The 23,053-nt window shown below is 37.0% G+C and overlaps 1 protein-coding gene across 2 annotated transcripts in view; it reads left to right on the top strand.

The window, feature by feature from the left end:
• The window catches only part of LOC125655591 (major facilitator superfamily domain-containing protein 4A-like), a 62,658-nt gene extending 41,635 nt beyond the window's left edge, over positions 1–21,023 (top strand). For both annotated transcript variants that reach the window (XM_056145431.1, XM_048885917.2), the window contains exons 2-11: positions 3,833–4,031; positions 4,685–4,912; positions 5,401–5,527; positions 6,742–6,851; positions 7,892–7,984; positions 8,313–8,393; positions 15,046–15,193; positions 15,873–15,943; positions 18,450–18,567; positions 19,255–21,023. In XM_056145431.1, the coding sequence (XP_056001406.1) occupies positions 3,833–4,031; positions 4,685–4,912; positions 5,401–5,527; positions 6,742–6,851; positions 7,892–7,984; positions 8,313–8,393; positions 15,046–15,193; positions 15,873–15,943; positions 18,450–18,567; positions 19,255–19,454 (1,375 nt within the window). In that variant the 3' untranslated portion in view covers positions 19,455–21,023. The remainder of the gene's footprint in view (positions 1–3,832; positions 4,032–4,684; positions 4,913–5,400; positions 5,528–6,741; positions 6,852–7,891; positions 7,985–8,312; positions 8,394–15,045; positions 15,194–15,872; positions 15,944–18,449; positions 18,568–19,254) is intronic.
• Positions 21,024–23,053: the final 2,030 nt, after the last annotated feature.

The raw sequence follows: 23,053 nt of genomic DNA, 5'->3' as shown, positions 1-23,053 counted from the left end.
ATTCGTGCTGGTGATATTTTAAATTGAAGTGGAAATTTCCCAAACCTCCAATATTCCTATTTTTTTCTATATAAATAGCCCGTTAATATGGAAACGAGTCACTTGTCAGAAAAGACGTAACAGTATATTTTAAAAATGGTTTATGTAACAATATTGAATGGTGACATTTACAGTGGAAACAGTGTGTGCCGCAATATTTTTGTCGTTACAAAGAATTGATCTTAAACACAAAGAGTTGAAACTTTCCAGATTGAAGAGGGTGTCCATTATGATATCAAGCAGAGGTCGGCACATATGCTATCTCTCAGATTGTCATGAAACTTTGTGTGCAGGTTCCTACTGACCCCAATATCAAATTTGCCAAATAAAAAGTTTCTATCATGTTTAGTTTGGCTTCAACATGGAATAAATACTTTAGGATAATTTTCGGTGCAAAAAGGTCACGAAATATTGGAAAGAAGTGCTACGTTTGAACAGCTCTAAAAGGTCATACAATGTATAACTAAGAAATAGAGAAAAGCAATATTTTACATATTAGATATACACTATATATATATAATAACTAAGAGGGTTTCTGTGTGTATATTCATCCAATGAATGAATTTATCAATTGTTAAAGTTGCACATATTTCACACCAATATATTTTAAAAGATAATAATCAGAATTAAAAAAAAAAAACCCACTGCTGTTAATGATACCGACTCTACCCAATAAATGTGAGACATTGGGAGGTACATAATATTACAACATCGCACCAGGGTATTCCCTATCCTTTAAAACTTAGAATTTTTATCGCTGCACTCTATTCAATTAATTGTTAGCAATAATGAACGTTTTTAGGGTATTAACCTGGTCTGGTATAGCGTTTAGTAAACATGTTACCATGACATGACGTGCTTATATAATTAGTAGACATACTATCATGACCTGGCGCGCCTATATGATTAACAGACATACTATCATGACCTGGCGCGCCTATATGATTAACAGACATACTATCATGACCTGGCGCGCCTATATGATTAACAGACATACTATCATGACCTGGCGCGCCTATATGATTAACAGACATACTATCATGGCCAGGTGCGCCTAATAATTAAAAACATATTAGCATGGCCTTGGTCACCTATACAAAGTGTTTAGTAAACATGTTATCATGTCCTGGTGCGCTTATATAATTAGTAGGCATTTAATCACGACCTGGTGCGCCTAAATAATTAGTAGGCATGTTACCATGACCTGGTGCGCCTATATAATTAGTAGACATGTTATCATGACCTGGTGCGCCTATATAATTAGTAGGAATGTTATCATGACCTGGTGCGCCTATATAATTAGTAGACATGTTATCATGAACTGGTGCGCCTATATAAGTAGTAGGCATGTTATCATAACCTGGTGCGCCTATATAAGTAGTAGGCATGGTATCATGACTTGGTGCGCCTATATGATTAGTAGGCATGTTATCATGACTTGGTGCGCTTATATAATTAGTAGGCATTTAATCATGACATGGTGGGCCTATATAATTATTAAGCACATTGTCATGACATGGTGCGCCTATATAATTAGTAAACATGCCATCATGATCTGTAAACCGGTCGCGGTAGCTTAGTGATAGAACGTTCGCTTCGTAACCGAGAGTCGTGAGATCGAGCCCCGCTTGTGTCATGGCCGCGTCAAACCTATGACGTTAAAAGAGGTAGTGATTGCTATTTCGTCAAGTGCTCGGCATTTAGAAATGAGAATCGCAGGTCTTTTGGATATGACCTTAAAAACGGAGGACCCGTGTCGCGGCTGGCGTTGTCACGATAAAGAACCTTCACTGCTACGGCCCTGAACGTTAAGCATAGATCTAAATTTGTGGTACTTCACCTACAGCTAGTGACGTCTCAATATGAAGAAAATTTCTCGACGGGACGTAAAAAAAAAAAATCAATCAATAATGACCCGGCTCGCCTATACAATTAGTAAACATGCTATCATGACCTGGCGCGCCTATATAAATGTTTACATGCTGCATGTATCATGGCCTGGCGAGCCAGGCCCGGTGCGTTTTTATATTGAGTAAACATGCTATCATGGCCTGTTTCGCCAATATAAAGTGCTTACTGCCTATATAAAGTGCGAAGTGAACATGTTATCACAGTCAGGCTCGCCTATATGATTAGCAAACATGCTATCAGGACCTGACTCGCCTTTATATTTAGTGAACCTGCTATCAGGATATGGCGCGCTTTTATAATTGAGCAAACATGCTATCAGGACCTGGCTCGCCTATATAATTTAGCAAACATGCTCTCAGGACCTGGCTCGCCTATATTATTGGTCCTTGGGATTGTTAGTGACCATCTAAAATATATGTCAGGTCGATCAATTTTATTATACGATCATTGACAAATTCATTATATTCATTTCAATCATAGATGCAGCCATATCTCATAACTCCTATAAGTGATACAAAATAGATAGTTAGGCTAACACTGACCCCTGGACACACCAGGGGTGGGATCAGGTACCTAGGAGGAGTAAGCATCCCCTGTCTAGATGCAACATAGGTCTGAATAATTTGTCACACCCCCTCCCTCTCCCTCGTGGAATAAAACTCTATATACTTCTTGTATTTTTGTGTTGTCTCGTGATTGAATATTTAGTCATACAATGTGCCCTCAACCCATTCAAGCCGGTTGATAATTTTCCATGATTGATTAACTGATTTGCAAAACTCACCCTTAGGTGATTGAAAAATACATTGGTTGTCCTAGTATGTACTGTTGGGAACAGTGTATACAAAATTCCATAGCTCGGCAGGGCGTGATGTGTGTCATTTATAAAGCATCCGATGTCGTACCTATGGTCATTGATAAGGTACTATGTTCTTTAACGGGGTAGTGTGCATTTACTAATTAGTCTGTCATCTTTTTACGATGCAATTTACTTGTAGCTACTTGAGCACTGTGTTGACCGAGAAAGTGATTAAATAGTTCAAAACCTCCAAACTGGTAATTAGATCCTATGAAACAATACCAGGCCTGGAGGATATATAACCTTTACCGTACTCATACTCAAACTCGGCCATGTTTGCTTTGAGTACAACTCTGAGCAAGCTCCAAGCATACCCAAAAAATCTTGAGCATGAACTCCATTTGAGTATGAGAATGATCTTATAAAAATTTTATAATCTTCACTTTTGAGTATGGGTATGATTTAAAGCATGGAATTTGAGTTTGAGTATGAAAACGTGTTCAAAAAAGTTTTATAACCTCCAGGCCAGGCCGGGCATCTTTGTTTTTAGCTTGAGTGCAATGCCAGGTTGATAGTCATTAAACTTGCGAGTTTTTTTTTTTCATATGACTGAATGATTAAAAACATTGCAATTGGCTACTATAGTTTGCCAAACGATAACCTGGTCGACCATATCTGTGTACATCTATAGTGCAAAACCTAGTTGAAAGTGATTAAAGACGTGAGATTTCATTGGTTGACAAAAATAACAACCAATCGTTTAAATTTGGAAATTCCCAATTCATTTTGGATCAATGTTGTAAAAAACAAATGTTGTATTCACCTCGGAGGTATGTGGAGGTGAGCGTAATGTTATAGTGCCCCTGGTTGTTGATCTCAGCCAATTAGAAAGCTTAGAATTATTCTATCATGCATTTAGAATACTAGGATGATATTAATTTTATCTATGGTCTTTCATGGTTATGATAATACACTATATATAGTAATTCAAGGGATATGATAACATGGGTTTTTGTTACAGTAGTGGCTTGTTATAAAGTTTGTACTTTCATTTAAAATTGATGAAGAATCATTTAATTTCAGGTTTATTCCTGTCCACGTGCTGATGTTGATCGGTATGACGGGACTTCCGTTTACTATGTTGTTAGTTCCCGCCTGTACGGAGTTTGCCGAGCTTCTATTAAACCTGATGCTGATGGGCTGGTGCATGGGCTGTATAGACTGCGTGGCGAATCTCAGGATGATCATCAGGTTTGGAACAAACGTCTCACCATTTTTACAGGTAAGACTTATTACCTGTTTCAACAGAATCTTATTTAACGTACATTTAAGAGGATCATACATGATACACATTGCATTTGAAATATTTTATATAAAGCACGTACATAGCAATGAACTCTTGAATGAACATAACTACCCTAAGTGAAGAAATAGTTAAGTTTTCCTTTTAGCCCTTACAACTTAATTGTTATTTCGATTATCCAAAGTTCTTGCCTAGATGGTCGAGTGGTCTAGCGCACTGGTCACATGCTGCTAGGAGATTTGGTTCCGCAGGTCGTGAGTTCAACCGGGTTGGGGCGGAAGTGGGTATCCAAATAAAGTGAAATTTTCTGTGCTTTATATTAAATATTTCTTCACTTAGGGCAGTTATGTTCATTTAAGAGTTCATTGCTATTTCCGTGCTTTATATAAAATGTTTCAAATGCAATGTGTATCATGTTTGATCCTCTTAAATGTACGTTAAATAACTGTATCCCATTTCCATTCTCAATGACCGTGTAGCGTATGACAGCGTGGCGAGAATTCCATCGTCATCGAAAGCAAGTTTTGTTTTAGACTTGCCTAGATGGTCGAGCATATATATATATATATATATTATATGCTAAGGATGCAAGAACCAACACATATCAATTTGAAGATTGGACATTTTTACAGGCAATGCATTTCTGTTACGGCCTCGGTGCTTTCATAAGTCCAATGATAGCGGCCATGTTCACTCTAGACGTGGATTGTTCACATCCTGTGAATGGGAAAGTTACTATTGACAATTTCGAAAATACATCGAATTCTAGCCAACCACAAGTAACAACACAAGTTTCAGTGTCACGTGCTCAGCACCTCAGCCACTCAGAACGCGCCTTCTTTATTCTTGCTAGTATCCAAGTAAGTCCACTTTCTTAATTTCATTTAAAAGACATTTTTTATCATATTTGTTTTGCATTCGTACTTAATAACGATACTTGCTACAATTTTTTGAACCAAAACTGATGAAAACAAAAACTACATTTTTGTTTTCATAAGTAAAATGAATACAACTTATCATATGGAATGTAAAATGAATTTATTCCTAGGATATCTCAATATAAGTTCTTAACAGTAGGGAAATCTGTGAAGTGTTATATAAGGGGGTTATTTCAACTTTTGAACATCATAGACAATTTACTTAAATACCTTCCTGTCTTTTATTTAGGAATTTTATATTTGTATTTATTACAACCAAATGAAGTCAAGAAATAAGATATGAACTCATGCATCCATTTTATTTTGTATCAAGTGTTCTCTAAAGGCACAAATGCTTCAATCAATTGGAAACCAGCGATATTTGTTGATTGTTTTGAATTGGGCTGATATTTTTGTTATCGCCCTTGCAGTTTTTCTTTACAGCGATTGTGATAGTGGTAATTATTTTGGAGAAGAAGCGCGTTATATCATCAGGCGTTACCGTGTCGCAGTCCACCAGCATGATGTCAGTTCTCTCACCAACCTCAGACGAACAAGGTGCGTGCTTAGTTGTCTGTTGTCAAGCACCTGAGGTTGATTTCGTCTCTATACATCACTTGTATGATGAACCGTATCAGATCAGGCCCCGGGATCATGAAACACATTAAGCTTAAATCTGAATATTGTGATAAAATGATTTGAGAAGTCAATCATTCCAAAATAAAATTGTTGTTCATTATTGCTTCATCAAATTTCTATTGTGTGCAGATTAACAATTTCAGTTCAAAGATCAAAAATAGTGAACATCTTACAAGTGACTTAAAGGGACTGGTTCACGATTTTTGATTAAAAAAAAAAATTTTTTTTTCATTTTTAATGTTAAACATTGAAAATATAACTCATTTAATGTTGACAGCCAAAATTTTGACCTCCTGAATGCAAGAATAAAAGCAATAGTTTAGCGTGAATTCTGTGTTATGTAAACAAAGACTAGAATCTTTTTATGTACATATATACTAACAAAGCAATGAAATATTGATTTTGTAATATAGAACATCTTAAATTTGCATAGTCACCGATTTTAACTTTTAGATGACACATTATAACCCCTCAAATGCTTGAAATGTGAAAGATATAAACAAAACTTAGATCTATACTTAGGTCTATATCCATTTCTTTTGAAAATTTCGTAAACAATAACACCACAATCTTTATTTACAAAACAAATAATAAACTCTCTAAAATGAGCTTCTGTGATAATGTATAACCTTAATTTTTATGCGAAATCTTTTAAACAAATTAGACAGTAGATTTTGATCATTAAAAGTGAAAAAGGAAATTTAGGGGGAAATCGTGAATCAGTCCCTTTAAGCCTGACTTCGTTAAGGGCCAAAGAGTGAACACATTTTCTACAAAACTTATTTTGTTACATGGCGTTGCTATGATCACCATCTTCTCTTTTTTGGGTAAAAAAATACGAATTAAAGTTGCAACTCCCCTTTTCGCAAATTTTCTGGATCGCTATCAGTACAAGTACGAAAACAATTGTGTACCTACGACTACATGTATATATTCCTATATCACACGAGTTGTAGCTGCATCTAAAGAAGTCTGTAAAATAAAGATTAAAGAAAAAAAAAGAAAGACAAAAAACCTCAAAAAGAGGCATGTGATCCTCCCCTGTAACAAAAAATCGATAGTCAGCAGATAATGTCGTACATGAGACCATGCAATATTTAATTGTAGCTGACAGTTAATATGGCTTCTTTCAGATCTGAGGGATATAAGTGGCCAAACCTACTGCTTCTGTTTTGGGACTAGAGAAACAGTCGTGGTGATTCTGATAACCTCAGCTTCACTCTTCCTCTATGACGGATTACAGGTAACTACAAAGTCAACATGTACCTGTATCATACCTCTCATCTTCCGATTCATCCGTTTATATAAAAGATTATCCATATGAGGAACATTTATAAAGCATTACAATTTTCATTATGCTTCGAGTGTTCCACAAACGTGCTGCATTTACCATAACATGGATACATGAGTCAATGTCTATCGAAAATATGGAGATATCGATTATATCGTTCATTTATTAATATAGTGTCTACAAAATCCCAAAATCAACCATCTTGTACAATCTCTTTTAGAATTTACCAGGTATTTAATATATTCATTATGATTTTGGCATAGCGCAGGGTTGTCAAAATCACCAATTTTACCGTTTTGGTCGAAAGTGATCCTAAGTTTGAAATAATCATTTAAAAAATCTCTTTTTTCACGGCTCGAAAGAAACAACATTAGTATACAAATTTAAAATTTCATTTTTAGCGGTTCTGGGGTTCTTTCTATAACAGTACAAATGAACTAGAAAACGGATCGAGTTGACTATTTATTCTCAGCATACCTACATGTATTATCCGGAAAAATGACGACGAAAGTCAACATAATGGAAAATTCAATAAACAGCACCTTTATCAATAACGAATTGTCACATAACTTATATCAACATTTGAATGCTTTTCTCAGGAACAAATGTATACTAAAATGGTAGTTCTGTGTGCGACAGGAGCAGAGAACATCGGCATATTTTTTTTTAGTCAAATACTTCCGACCGCCAAAAAACTGTCTATGTTCTCTGCTCCTATCGCACGTAGAACTACCATTTTAGTATAAATTTGTTCCTGAGAAAAGTATTGAAGTTGATATAAGTTATATGACAATTCGTTATTAAGAAAGGTGTTACTTAATACTCGTTTGAATTTTTTCTTGTGTTGACTTTCGTTTGAATTTTCCCGGGTAACAGGTCATACCAACATCACGTGATGCACCACCGTAATGCATATAAAATTTATCTATTACACATCTATACTTTATTAGCAATGTTTCGACTTGTTCTAAGAATTTCAAATTTCTTTGCAGTCTTCTTATGCGGATTATATATATTCCTTCGCCATTAAAAATGTGAAAGGCCTTCAAAAAGGAGAAGGTGCATATTTAAATGCGTGCTTCTGGGTAAGGGTCTCTCATAATTAACGATTATTGAACTACATGTATAGTAAGCATCAGTTGTATATGTATTATCAATAACTTGAAGAAAATGTTTTTTAAAATCGGAATATATAGTAACATTTTCACTGCGACATGAGTTACTTGTTCATAGCATAACTGTTGTACATCGTTTCTATACTTTTTAAAATTGTTTATGTAAAGGAAATTTCTCCAAATTACAGTTAAGGCGGCTTATAGTGTATCTGTCTCTTGGTAAGGCGGCGTATAGTGTATTTGTCTCTAGTTAAGACGGTGTATAGTGTATTTGTCTCTGTACTTTGTTTGTTTGTAGGGAACTTTTGCCCTTGGTCGTCTTATCGCCATTCCTTGTGCTACCAGATTGACTGCTGCATTCATGCTTACCTGTAATTTGGTATGTATATCAATTAAGTTCACCTTTAATTTGGTATATATATATTAAACAAATTCTTCTGCAGTTTCGAATCGATCGTGATAGCTCATTGGTAGAGCGTTCGCTTCGGGGGTCGTGAATTCGAGCCCCGATCGTGTCATGACCATGTCAAACCTAAAACATAAATGCTACTTCGCAAAACGCTCGGCATTTAGAAATGAGAATCACAGGTCTTTCAGACGTGACCTTACAAACAGAGGTGTCGCGGCAGGCGCTGGCACGATAGGGAACCCTCACTACTAGGCCCTGAGAGCTAGTAAGCATAAGGTCTAAATTTGTGGCACTTCACCTGCAACTGGTGACGTCTCAATATGAATGTCTCGACGGAACGTAAATACAAACAAATAAAAAAAAAATGAAAAGAAAAAATCCCCAATCTGCACTTTGGTATGTATATCAATACATTTTATCTGCAATTTGTTATGCACATGCATATTAATATTTTTCTGTATTATGGTGTGCATATTGTTTAAGTTCACCTGTAATTCACCTGTATATGAGTTAAGGATGGATTCGTATTGATTCAGACAAATTAGGTGATATACGCAATAGGTGTGTGAATTTCTTCATCCGCATGGGTCATGGGGCCGCATTACTCTCTTTTATACAGTGTACGTGTAACTGTAACTGAAGTCGTAGGGACTTGACGTATAGGGGGCTTGAAATATCCTTGATATTTTTATTTGTTACTAAGATATATTATTTGAAGAATCAACAATTGAATATAGAATTGAACCTATAATTCTAGAAGAGTAAAATTACCTTAATGTACATGTATACAAAACGTCACATCTCAACGCGTCCAAAGAATATGAGAAGGAGATATCGTAAACGCCCATTTCCGATTGTTTCAATTTTACCTCGTATTTCTATAAAATCTCGCGAGTCCCATGTATAGCGAACATCTAGGCAATTCATTAAGATGAAAATCATGTATGGGAATGCTTTTAGCGACTATCCACTGTAATTGATCACGATTGACAGAAAAACGGCTCTCGGAAGAGGGGAAATGCACGATCACATCGAAATGCTAATATGATAATTCATTGGACATATTTCCCATTATCGTCTGCGAGGAAGCATTCAAAACAGACAAGGGCGTTAATTATTGATTTGGGATGTGTCGATACCAACATCAGTCTAAATAAAGTATAATACTCTTTAGTAAAACATTTAGTAGAACATAAGCTAGGAATATAATTCATTGAAATTGAAATGAATTGATGACGCGTCACGTCCACCTGTGATATACAATGGAAGGGGGGGGGGGGGGGGGGCACCATCTGACACAAAATGGCTCACAGTCGCGCTCTGTCATTGCCATGTAAACTGAATGCATTCCTCAAATTGTGCTTTGTTATTTGATTACAAACAGATGATTTATTTCTCTTTTTAGAGCAGAACATAAATGATACCCCCTAAAGCTTTTACCACTTTTACTTATTATACTAGTATTTTTATTGAATAGAAACACCGTTATTATAAATGTCATATAGGAATGTTAACTGCATGTGAAACAGATGTTTAGGTTTGTTTTACAAAGAGAAATTTTCATTCATATGGAGATTTTATTAGCTGCAGAACTGTAGCTTTCTGAAAAAATACTGGAACAGATCAGAGAGTTACAGATCCACCCCTTATAAAAACCTTCAATTTAAGGCGCACAAAAAGAAAAAAAAATCGCGCAAGATCGAGGCCTTATATATATATCGTTGTATTCACTAGAAAACCTAACTCACTAGAGAGGCAGTATAAGTTCCCCTTAAAAAACTGTCCGCTACACTTTCCCACGTTCAGGGAACCTTCTCCCCGAAGCTTAGCATGAATTCTCTGAATGTTTGGCATCTCTTCAAGACAGCCACAGTCGTCCCCGTACGTCGACACGAAGTCGCAGAGCTCCGAAGTGACTACCTGAAGCAGATTCACCAAACACCAGAATCCCACCCCTGTCACCATTTTGTAACGTGTAGCGGTCACCCAGCCAAGTGCTGATCACACTCGCCGTTGCTTAACTTGCCTGATCCAGATCGCTCCTCTACCTCATCATATGGTAGAAAAGCTAGCTATCTAGCGAGGCAGTGTAAGTTCCCTCTTATACTGTCCACTACACTTCCCACCACTCAGGGTAGCTTCGTCCCGAAGATTAACGTGAGTCCTCTCTGGGTGTTTGACACCTCTTCAGTGACGGCATACGCCTTCCCGAAGGCAATCACCGCCGTCCCCGGACGAATCCGCGTCCACACTCTAGCAGAAGCAGGTCTATCAAACACCACAATCCCATCTTTGTCACCAATTTGTAACATGTAGCGGTCACCCATCCAAGTGCTGATCACGCTCGCCGTTACTAGACTTGCGTGATCAAACGAGATACTACCACATTGTCAGAAAATCTCACTAGCGAGGCAGTGTAAGTCCCCTCTTATACTGTCCACTACAGTATCTATCTATAATATTCGTTGCAAGTTATATGTATTTGGTATTCATTTACTATAAATACGCATAAATAATAGAAATTAAAAAAAATATAGACCATGTAAAGATGAAATAAGCTCTTGATTATTGGGAATGCTACAAAAGCCTCGCCTGGTTCTTTACGCTCGTGTGGTAGGGACCGGACCAGACTAACGAAAGCCGCGTAGCCATGAGTTTACCTATTTAGATAATTGCTATTTAACAGAACTGGGAAAATTTGTTATTCAAGATAATTATGTAACATAAAATATTTGCAAGGATATCATTTCACATCAAGACATCATTGTGTAAATATGGAAATGAAGCGGAATTCGAATTACCTGATTATCTGGCTTGGCTACGTCAATGAACGAAATCAAAAATTAAAAGTTGTGTTTTCGGGTTGTATGCAGTGGCGTAGCCTGAGTTAATTGATATGTACGCCTATTGTACGGCGAGGGGTCTGGGGCCGCTCAAGGCCCCCAATGGGTCCAGGGCAGGGCCCTGGAAGGGGGTCCGGGGGAGACTAATGTACCACAGATACTACAGACACTTATTTTTCACCGTGTGTAGCATTTAATAGGGGTTGTTGTTGGTTTTTTTGTGTTTTTTTTTATGTGTACGCCCGGGTGTTTTGACGTAAACGTAGCTACGCGCCTGGTATGGGGCCTTAATGTGTCTTTGAAGGTATGTTTGGACACTAGTATAGAAGAAAAATATCTTGAGAATTTTTTTATATTAAATGTATGAGACGGCAATACAAGAATATAACGATATAAGGCCTCAACCGTGCGCATTTGTGTGTGTATGTGCCGTAAATCGAAGGTTTTCATAAGGTGTGGATTTGTATCTCTCTGATCTGTCCCAATATTTAATCAGAGAGCTATCGTTTTGCTGCTACGATTTTGCCAGCTTTAGGCGAACTACACATATTTAGACCTATAATCGGCGCTCAGGGACGTAATAGTGTGGGTTCTTTAACGTGCCGTGACACGGGACCTTCGTTTTTTTTAAAGGTCATATCCGAATCGTGATTCCCACTTCTAAATTCCCAACGTTTTACGAAGTAGCGATGTCTACTTTTTGTCTTTATGTTTGACGCGGCGGCCACGACACAAAACGAACGCTCCAACCATTAAACTACCGCGACCAACATAACAGGTGTACATCTCGGGTTATTTACATTCAGATGCCAATATTTACACGTTATTAAGCATCATATTGAATTTAACTTTGAAAATCAATGCGGTAACAGAAGTGATTCTTTATAAATCTTTGAATCATATTTGTATTCCATCCGCCTTTCAGCTCTATATCTGTAAATGAAGCAAACATCATTAACAGATTCTATTGTTCCTGCACAATGGACCGTGAAGATTAGAGGAGATATAATATGGATTAATTGTTGCAATGATACTTGCAAGCGCAGTTTTATTATCCACCATGGAGAATATTCCTCCTCCAAAGTGTCTCAAGGTCGAAAGTTCGGATTTTAGCGGTAGGAAATAAACTTAACGATGATTTGTAGAAATGTCATGCCCCCTTGAGATCAATGAGTTATTAGTTTGTCTGCACTTAAGCAGACGGAGGAACAATTTGTTGCAAATAATCTACTTTATGTTTTAGATTGTGGGTTTTTAATTAGGTTTCAAACCAAGCTCCCAACTAACTCTGGTTGACTACAATACAACATAAAAATGTTTACTACTTTAGAATTATATTCAAAGTTAGCACTAAGAACAATTAGCTCTGCTTCATGATTGCGTAATATACTAATTACCAACTTCTAATTGTCAAATTTCCAATTACTAGTATCCATGACAGCATGACGTTGAAAATGTTCAGTTAATGATTTATCAGGAAGATTGTAGATAGAAAGTTTAGTTCAGCAAAATTGATAAATAAACAAAGATGTGCTGTCAACTCAAACAAACACACCACGGCTGTACTGTCAATGCAAAGAAACAAACACTGCTGTACAATTAACTCAAAGAAATAACACTGCTGTAATCTCAACTTAAAGAAATAACACGGCTGTACTCTCAACTCACACAAACATAACACTGTCGTATTGTTAACTCAAATGAACACAGCTGTACTTTCAATTAAAAAAAAACAACATTTCACGGCTAATCTCTCAATTCAAACCAATATAACGGCTGTACTCTCAACTCAAACAAACGTAACACAGCTGTATTCTCAACTCAAACAAACGTAACACAGCTATATTCTCAAAACACCGTGGTATTCGTAACCCACACAAAAAGCAGCTGTATATCCACTCCAACTCAATCACATAAAACACCACTGTACTCTCAACTCAAACAAAAATAGCAAAGCTGTATTCTCAACTCAAACAAAAATAGCAAACCTGTACTCTCAACTCAAACAAAAATAACAAATCTGTACTCTCAACTCAAACAAAAATAACAAATCTGTACTCTCAACTCAAACAAAAATAGCAAAGTTTCACTCTCAACTCAAACAAAAATAGCAAAGATGTACTCTCAACTCAAACAAAAATAGCAAAGTTTCACTTTCAACTCAAACAAAAATAGCAAAGCTGTACTCTCAACTCAAACAAAAATAGCAAAGCTGTACTCTCAACTCAAACAAAAATAGCAAAGCTGTACTCTCAACTCAAATAAAAATAACAAATCTGTACTCTCAACTCAAACAAAAATAGCAAAGCTGTACTCTCAACTCAAACAAAAATAGCAAACCTGTACTCTCAACTCAAACAAAAATAACAAATCTGTACTCTCAACTCAAACAAAAATAACAAATCTGTACTCTCAACTCAAACAAAAATAGCAAAGTTTCACTCTCAACTCAAACAAAAATAGCAAAGATGTACTCTCAACTCAAACAAAAATAGCAAAGTTTCACTCTCAACTCAAACAAAAATAGCAAAGCTGTACTCTCAACTCAAACAAAAATAGCAAAGCTGTACTCTCAACTCAAACAAAAATAGCAAAGCTGTACTCTCAACTTAAATAAAAATAACAAATCTGTACTCTCAACTCAAACAAAAATAGCAAAGCTGTACTCTCAACTCAAACAAAAATAGCAAAGCTGCACTCTCAACTCAAACAAAATTACCAAAGCTGTACTCTCAACTCAAAAACTGTGACACGGGGCCTCTTCGTTTTGCAGTCTCGTCCAAAGGACCGCCTCATGTAGTCGCCTTTTACGACAAGCAAAGGGTACTGAGGACCTATTCTGACCCGGATTCCCAGGGAACCAGATGATGCGGTGAATAACTGATTGTACGTTGAATTAATATTTCATGCGCTCTGTCAGTCACATCGAGGGATAGCCGCGGCTTATCTAGTCTTCTACTCATCACGATTAGAAGACGAGATCAGCCGTGGGTATCAGACGATGTGTCAGTCAAGGACGACTAACTAATCAAATCAACAAGCGATAGTCATGTGTAATGTTTCTTACAACGGTCATTGGATGCTAATATTTGTGTTCAAACGTCTTGACAATTAATTTACCGCGAGAGGTTTCATAAATTATATATACTAATGTGACTGTTAAAGTCCATTGGTTTCGTGTCTACATTATACATTTACTAGTGTATCCACTCCACGTATATACATTTATAACCCCAAGTACATTTGTATGTACATATATACACCCCACGTATGTACATGTATATATATACACCCGAAGTATGTAGATATATACACCCCCACGTACAATAACGGGTATGTATGTACATGTATGTATAATCACCCTACATCTGTATCCATACCATACATACATGTACATGTGTCTGTTCTTTTATGCGTCTCAAATTAAAAGGGAATATGTGAAATACATTATGTACATTCGATTATTTTGTTTCAAATTATCTCGCGGGGATCTGGGTTAGAATAGGTCCTCAGTACCCCTTGTTTGTCATAAGAGGCGACTAAATGGGGCGGTCCTTCGGATGAGACCGCAAAAACCGAGGTCCCGTGTCACAGCAGGTGTGACACGATAAAGATCCCCCTGCTGAATGGCCATAGCCCCGAGCATAGGCCTAAATTTCGCAGCCCTTCACCTCAGTGGTGACGTCTCCATATGAGTAAAATATTCTCGAGAGGGACGTTAAACAATATTCAACCAATCAATCAATCAACCTATTTCAATTTTGTTTTGTCTATTTCAGGGAGGATGTGCTTTTGCCCTTCTAGTCACACTGATATTTCGCGGTAACCATGTTGTGACGTACTTTGGAACATGCGTACTGGGGCTCTTCCTGAGCAGTATGTCACCAACCATTATGTCGCTCACTGAGCTGTTTATTGACATCAATGGTAATTTTTGTAATTCACTTCATTAAAGATCGGTGATATTGGGGGAGATTCGGAGTCTAGGACAAAACTTTGCCGAGTCCTAGACAGCAAAGCTTGTTCCAGAGGTGGAATCTCACGCAAATAAATAATGAAGGATTTTTTTCCACAATTTACCAACGGTTTAGTGCATAAATTTAAAAGCTTTATTACTCGTGTGAAATAGGGAAATTACACTTTTGGAACACGATTGGCCGTTTAGACTGAGAATCTTGTCCCCCCCCCCCCCCCCCCCCCCCCCCCCCGGTGGGATTTCCCTCTTTCACACTCATATTAATGAAGGATTCTATTACTCTGGCATGGTTTGTGTGTGTGTCCAGGGGTCCGTGTTTGTCCAACTCTCTATTTTGTATTGCTTATAGGAGTTATGAGATTGATCACTGTTCGTTATCTTCATCTCGCATGGGTAATGTCGGTATACCAATGTTAAAAATGTGAAATATATATATCTTCACAAACACTGAAGGCAACGATGTTAATATTCGTTCACAATTTTAAGTTTTGTTTCATTCTGATGAAGGTACATGCGATATGATGTATGAGTTTGATTGAAATATCAATTTGAAATAAAATACAGGTAGTGCGGTTTTTTAGTATTTAGAAATGTATCATCTACTTGATTGTGATTTGATTTCACCCACAGCTCCCATAGCCTCCTGCCTGGTAGTTAGTGCGGCCCTGGGTGAAACGCTTTGTCCGGTGATTGTCGGCAATGTAAGTAGTAACTGAGAATGTTTGTACCTTATATACATCTGTGTTAGCTAATTTAAATAGTGTCTGAGAATATTCGTACCCTATATACTTCTGTATTAGCTTGATGGAATCCATCCAGGAAGGCTTATGTACATGTATGCGAAGCTTAAATTCGGTTACTAGTATCTCTGAAACAAAACGGAAAAAAACAACAACAAAAAACTATCAGCCATTCACGTCAAACAGGGATGATAAAGATTGTCTTTAATGTAAGTTAAATGACAGAATGGGATGCACATTATTTTTCATGCTTAAAACTGACAGTTCCCTGTCATACTCTATTGTTTCCAGTCGTCACTTGTCGGCCTTTGATTATCATACAGCTTGCATTCAATCCCTCGGAGATTTCGACTCTTTAAATGCAATTTACCCGAAATATAATCGTGTATCTTGTTTTTTCTAGAGATATTTGTTTTCAAATTGGACATATGCCAAACAAAAAGATGTATATAAAGAAAATGAACATGACGTATTTAACTCGGTGCTTCGTCCCTATTTCATTTCTTTTGTTATTTAACCAATTAGAACAACGAATCACCATACACGAGTTAACTGATCAATGAAAGTTTGTAGAAAATGATGGTTGGGAATATACATACAATATATTCAAAGAATGAAAATCTGTAACACATTCTGAAACGAAGCAGTGTTAAATAATATCTTGCCTAAAACAGTCAAAATATGATTTTAGACTTGACTCGTACACTTAAAACTAGAATGTAAATGTTTGAAATTGAAAATAAAATAGATGAACACGTGAATGATATCGCTATCATTTACTAACCCCGTGGCTACTACCGGTAATTAGATGTTACGCTATGATAGAGAGATATAGACACACAATGTTTCCATAAATACACAGCTGTCGCCAAATATGCTGATTTGTCAAATTGTTGTTGTGTGTGTCTGCTTAAAATCACATGGCTCACCTGAGCCGAAGGAACAGGTTGAAATGACTCACTTGTTAGAGCGCTCACGTCGTGAAAAAGGGGGTGGGGGTCGAGCCCGAGTTATGTCTTGGCCATGTCAAACCTACTACATTGTACATGTACATATGTAAGTAAAATAAATATCTAAGTGACTAGACCATCACCAAACGCTCGGTATTTAGGAGTGTAATGTGGGTTAATTCAATGGGCCTTTAAGGTAGCTCATTACACCAAAATGTTATTTAATGGTTCGTTAAAACCCCGCTTATGAAGCACAGGCACTTGTTTCATAAATAGGTCCCCCCTCCTTAATATCATTAAGGGGGGGGGGGGGGGGGCTTGGGGTGCTTGTATGAAACAAGTGTCTGTGTTATGAAGCATGATCTCACCATCGAAAGAGTGATACAAGCTTTCAATATTATTTAATATGAATTTTTGTGATTTTTCCCGGAATGATAAAAAGGGTGCTTTGTTTGCAGATAATATATTCTAGAGTCCAGATTTTGCTGTGATTGATCATGATATGAATATCTAATGAAACATGCCTAAATATATGTAACTAAGATAAATGTTCTAATTTTTTAAAATAAAAAATATTCAAGAAAATTGAAGTCATTTGTTATTAAATCTACAGATAAAATTTCCCAAAACATGTGAATTAGAGAAAAGATATATCGGAGAAATACATTCTAAAAGAAATTTAAATGAAATTGCCAAAATTCCGAAGTATTGCGATTTTTTCAAGTTTGAACCAAGCCCGATCCAAATTTGAAAAGTTGTCATTGAGAATAATTGTAATCAGAAACCTACTTTCACTTGATGTAAAATGGTATATAAATTAAATATCAAGGAAAGTAATTTCATGTTCAAAAGTGAAAAACTGCTCAAATCTTTTGATGGAAGTAATGAAGATATAAATTGTAAAATTGATATTTAAACATCCTCTTGCAGTATGCAATCGAGTCTGTTCAGGTCATGACCCCCAGGGAGCCATATGAGGGGGGGGGGGGGGGGGTATGTTTTCTTTGTTGCCACAGGTCCGCAAACCGTTACAGCTGTTTGCTACGTATACCGCTAAGTGACTCTGATTTTCCGTATGACTTTATCAGTTTACAACATTCCATTGCCACCGGTCCGTAAACCGGATACAGCTGTCGTTAAATGCCCTGATTTTCCGTACACCGGGTACAGCTGTTGTTAAATGCCACCGGGCCGTAAACCGGGTACAGATGTCGTTAAATGCCCTGATTTCCCGTATGATTGTATTATTTTACAGCATGCCATTGCCAGAGGACTTTTGAATTTCCAGTGTGTGTTTGTGTGGTGTTTTCATCACTTCATTATCTTTACAGCTTTGTGTCGCCTCGGGACCGCCCATTTTCCTGACTGCCTGTATAATTGCATTATTTTACAGCTATTTGTTGCCTTGGGACCGCCCAGTTTCCTGATTGCCTGTATAATTGCATTATTTTACAGCTATTACTCACCTCCGGACCGCCAAGTTTCCTGATTTTCTGTATAATTACCTTATTTTACAGCTGTTTGTTGCCTCGGGACCGCCCAGTTTCCTGATTTTCTGTACAGTGCTAGCTCTGTTATCAGGAATTCTGTATGGTGCTGTTTATTTCTATGGGAAAAATACTCCGAAATACAGAGGTTTGTGACAAATCTCTTGTCTGGTTATAATTCATTCTAAGCCATGTCACTAATGACAATTTAAAATATAGGTCACATGTTGATTTTAACGTAGTTTCACCCAGTCTGTCTTGCAAAAGCTACGCAAAAAAAAAAAAAAAAAAAAAAAAAAAAAAATGGAATTAAACCTTGCAAGATTTTAGAATAATACCTTCTTATTGCATGGTTTGCTATAGAACAGAAATAATTTACAGCTACTCGTACATCTCCACATCATATTGAAATTCCGTTAAATATATGTACATTGAAATACTCGCAAGTGCAGGGTACATGTATTTTAATATATATACATGTACGTATTAGTAAATCAACAATGAACCGTGTGTGTTATACATATACGTGCTCAGTCAGCCTCTATCTAGCCTTGAAGGCAGTGGTAAAATACATTCCTATCTCACACTCCACATTTGTAACTAAGGAACTTTTTCAAACCATTTCTTCTGGTTCAATTCTGCAATTTACGCTATGCAATCATAGAAAGTCAATGCAACATTAAATTACTAGAAGATTTAGCTCATATTTTATGTATTTCACGATCATTCAGCATTCGATTACAGTCTAAATTTTATTTACATGCTGTCATTTGCTATTCTTCTTTATCATTATCAAAATTGCAGCCACAAAATCATAAATTTGTTATTTTTACAGGATTGAAATCCGACTCCTTTGTATGGATAACAAAATTCCGGAAACAGAGGGAGGAAACAAATCCATTTAAACCCATATCTGTCAAATATTATTCTCAAAAGGACCGAGATAAAACACAGACTGTAGAGGGGGAAATAGAATTTCCGAACAATATGGCTGAAGATGGCGACCTCTACAATAGTCCCTATTCACCGGGATGATTAGATTTATTGTTGAGTAGTGATAACGGCCACGAATTTCGTTATATGTGGAATTGACGAGTTTTAATATTTATTTTACTAAGGAAATACATTTGAATTGTTTCCTCCAAGATATTACGAAACGTAGCAGAAATCCACGATTAATGTCCGTGACGTTGAACACTCCTGTACGAACATGTCTATCATTGAAGACCTATGTTTAAATGTTGAAACAAATATAATTAGAAATGTTTTGATCGTCTACCAGGCATTATCAACGTCTGAGTGATTTGATATCTTCTTTGAAAACTATATGTACATGAACAAATGCTGATTGACATAATGAACTTCTTTTTGTTGAATACGTGTTGATTGTAAGTTTCCAATGTCTTTTGAGATTTTAGATACCTGTTGGAGCTCTCTAGCGTCTAATCAATGTTTGGCTTACCCCTATATTTGTATAAAATTATGGAGAAGAACAATCTTTGAAGAGTTGCAGACAGGCAGGCGTGGGATTCGGCACGCTTTGTTCAGTTAGCTGCGGTAACAGACAGAGAAACAGTGTTACTGTAAAGGAAGACCACGTACTTTTGTACGAAAGTCTGGAATCCAGTTGCAGTGAATAGGACGTGTATTTGACTGTTGAACATTTATCAATAATTCTGTGTATGTTGTGGTTCATGAATTGCCTTCTTTGTTTTCAGTAACTTTTTTGTTTTCATTGATATTACGTAGGTCCATGTTAAGTTATTTGTTTTCAGTAATGTTACTTAAGACAATGTGAAGTTTTTTGTTTTCAGTAACATTACATGTACGCAGGTCAGTGTTAAGTTTTTTGTTTTCAGTGATATTACGTAGGTCAATATAAAGTTATTTGTTTTCAGTAACATTACGTAGGTCAGTGTTAAGTTATTTGGTTTCAGTAATATTACATGAGACAATGTGAAGTTCTTTGTTTTTAAAAAATTATATTACTGAAGATGATATTGAAATCGTCGTTTCACAACTGCTGTAATTATTTTTTTTTAGAAAGAAGAATAGCTAAGCAAAACTGTCTCCATTTATGTTAGAAATTATTAATCAGGAGGAATTTTTTAATTAGGGATACAAACTACATCTGCCGGTATTCAACACATGATGATATTGCAGTGCCTGTCGTACATGTGTACCGTGTGTATCCTAATACCGTGTATTCAAATTTTCGCGAGACATTAATTTCGTGATATAGGTTTTACCACGAACATAATTTATCTGTTATCACCAATTCCTGAGCCATTTCCTTCAAACTCGATTAAATACCTCGTATATCATTACGATCACCGGATATAAAAGATTCGTACATTATTGAAGTTTTCAATTACTCTGTAAAACCCCTTTTTAGAGTAGAAAACATTTTAGGTAAATTTTTCTTTTGCTGGAAATGTCTGAGAAGTTACGAATAAAATATCTTATGTAGAACCCGACATATTGAAATAAACCTCCTGGATAAAACTTGATACACAGATAAGAGGACCAATCATGTTTAGTGATATTTATTTGTTTTGTTGATTTGTTAACCTTGTTTTCATTAAATTGTTTTGATTACTACCAGCGTGTGTTTTTATTGTTTTATAGACGGATGTATTGTGAAACACACACACACACACACACACACACACACACACACACACACACACACACACAGACAGACACACACACACTAATCGATGATTTTCTTTCAGCCACATAGTTGCCAAAATTGAGAAACCATTTCTGACGGCTATTTTTAATGTGACGCGAAAATTTAATGAAAATATGCGTCGATGGGCACAAGGAAAAAGAAAAATGATCAGAAATATGAGAAAAAAATACTCTCTTATGAGTAGCCATGAAATATTATAGTAAATCCACCCTCGGGGCTGTGGAAAATGCGGTAATACTCTCGACAAAACTTTGGGGTTTACTGCTTTTGTGCAACCCCGATGGTGGAATTGCCTTGTATTCCACGGCTACTCATAAGGATCTTGTATTCTTCACAGGTGTAGTGTAGGGCCGACAACTCTTCACAGGTGTAGTGTAGGGCCGACAACTCTTCACGGGTGTAGTGTAGGGCCGACAATTCTTCACAGGTGTAGTGTAGGGCCGACAACTCTTCACAGGTGTGGTGTAGGGCCGACAACTCTTCACAGGTGTGGTGTAGGGTCGACAACTCTTCACAGGTGTGGTGTAGGGCCGACAACTCTTCACAGGTGTGGTGTAGGGCCGACAACTCTTCACAGGTGTGGTGTAGGGCCGACAACTCTTCACAGGTGTGGTGTAGGGCCGACAACTCTTCACAGGTGTGGTGTAGGGCCGACAACTCTTCACAGGTGTGGTGTAGGGCCGACAACTCTTCACAGGTGTGGTGTAGGGCCGACAACTCTTCACAGGTGTAGTGTAGGGCCGAAAACTCTTCACAGGTGTGGTGTAGGGCCGACAACTCTTCACAGGTGTGGTGTAGGGCCGACAACTCTTCACAGGTATGGTGTAGGGCCGACAACTCTTCACAGGTGTGGTGTAGGGCCGACAACTCTTCACAGGTGTGGTGTAGGGCCGACAACTCTTCACAGGTGTGGTGTAGGGCCGACAACTCTTCACAGGTGTAGTGTAGGGCAGAAAACTCTTCACAGGTGTGGTGTAGGGCCGACAACTCTTCACAGGTATGGTGTAGGGCCGACAACTCTTCACAGGTGTGGTGTAGGGCCGACAACTCTGCACAAGTGTGGTGTAGGGCCGACAACTCTTCACAGGTGTGGTGTAGGGCCGACAACTCTTCACAGGTGTGGTGTAGGGCCAAAACTCTTCATAGGTGTAGTGCCCGCCGGATAAGCCAAAATTGCATGATTTGGCCCTGTCAATCTTTGAAAATAAAACTTTATATTTATAGAAGAAATCGTAGGCCAGACTTTAATCAGAAATTATACTATTAATTTCCATATCGAGTTTTGTGCAGGAAACAGCACGAGCGTAATTATATGCATTGAAACCGGATGCGGTATGTCAAAAATACCTATTTTTTATAGAAATTCTAAACTTTATTTAATACATTTTTATGGGCGCCACTCTTGAACCACGATGATATTTTATATACGGTTATATCGTTATCTGAGAAATATTGTGTATTAGTTTCGTGTTGGTTTACGTGCGGCGCCATATTTTATTTGATGATTTTGAATTCTTGAAACTTGCCTAGAATTTTCCGGATTACCGTTTTAAGTGGTTAAATTGGGCATGAAATTTGATAGTTTAAATGTGTTTTGTCATGGTTCGAATCAAACAGTAATGAATTCAATGTTAATATTGATTATCACATTATTTATTGAATCTCACTCGGGTTACGGTGATCGAAGATAGGGAATTTCCAATGCGATAAAAATAGACCCATATAAATATACTGGTTTCAAAGCTGTGAAATTATGAGACTTCGCTATGATATTTTTTCTAATATTAGATGTATTAAGTAATTTCATGTACTTCACTTAAGGTTTCCTAAGTAAACATACGCACTAGGCCAAGTGAACACTTTCCAAAATCTTTGTTCCTCAGTTCCTGCATAAGGAATGACGTCGCCTGTCAAGCTGACGAAATTAGTCAGCTCTTCA

Source organism: Ostrea edulis, chromosome 7 (assembly GCF_947568905.1).
Source record: "Ostrea edulis chromosome 7, xbOstEdul1.1, whole genome shotgun sequence".
Taxonomy (NCBI): Eukaryota; Metazoa; Mollusca; class Bivalvia; order Ostreida; family Ostreidae; genus Ostrea; species Ostrea edulis.
Note: the sequence above shows the minus strand (reverse complement) of the source record. Positions and strands in the feature narration are given on the sequence as shown.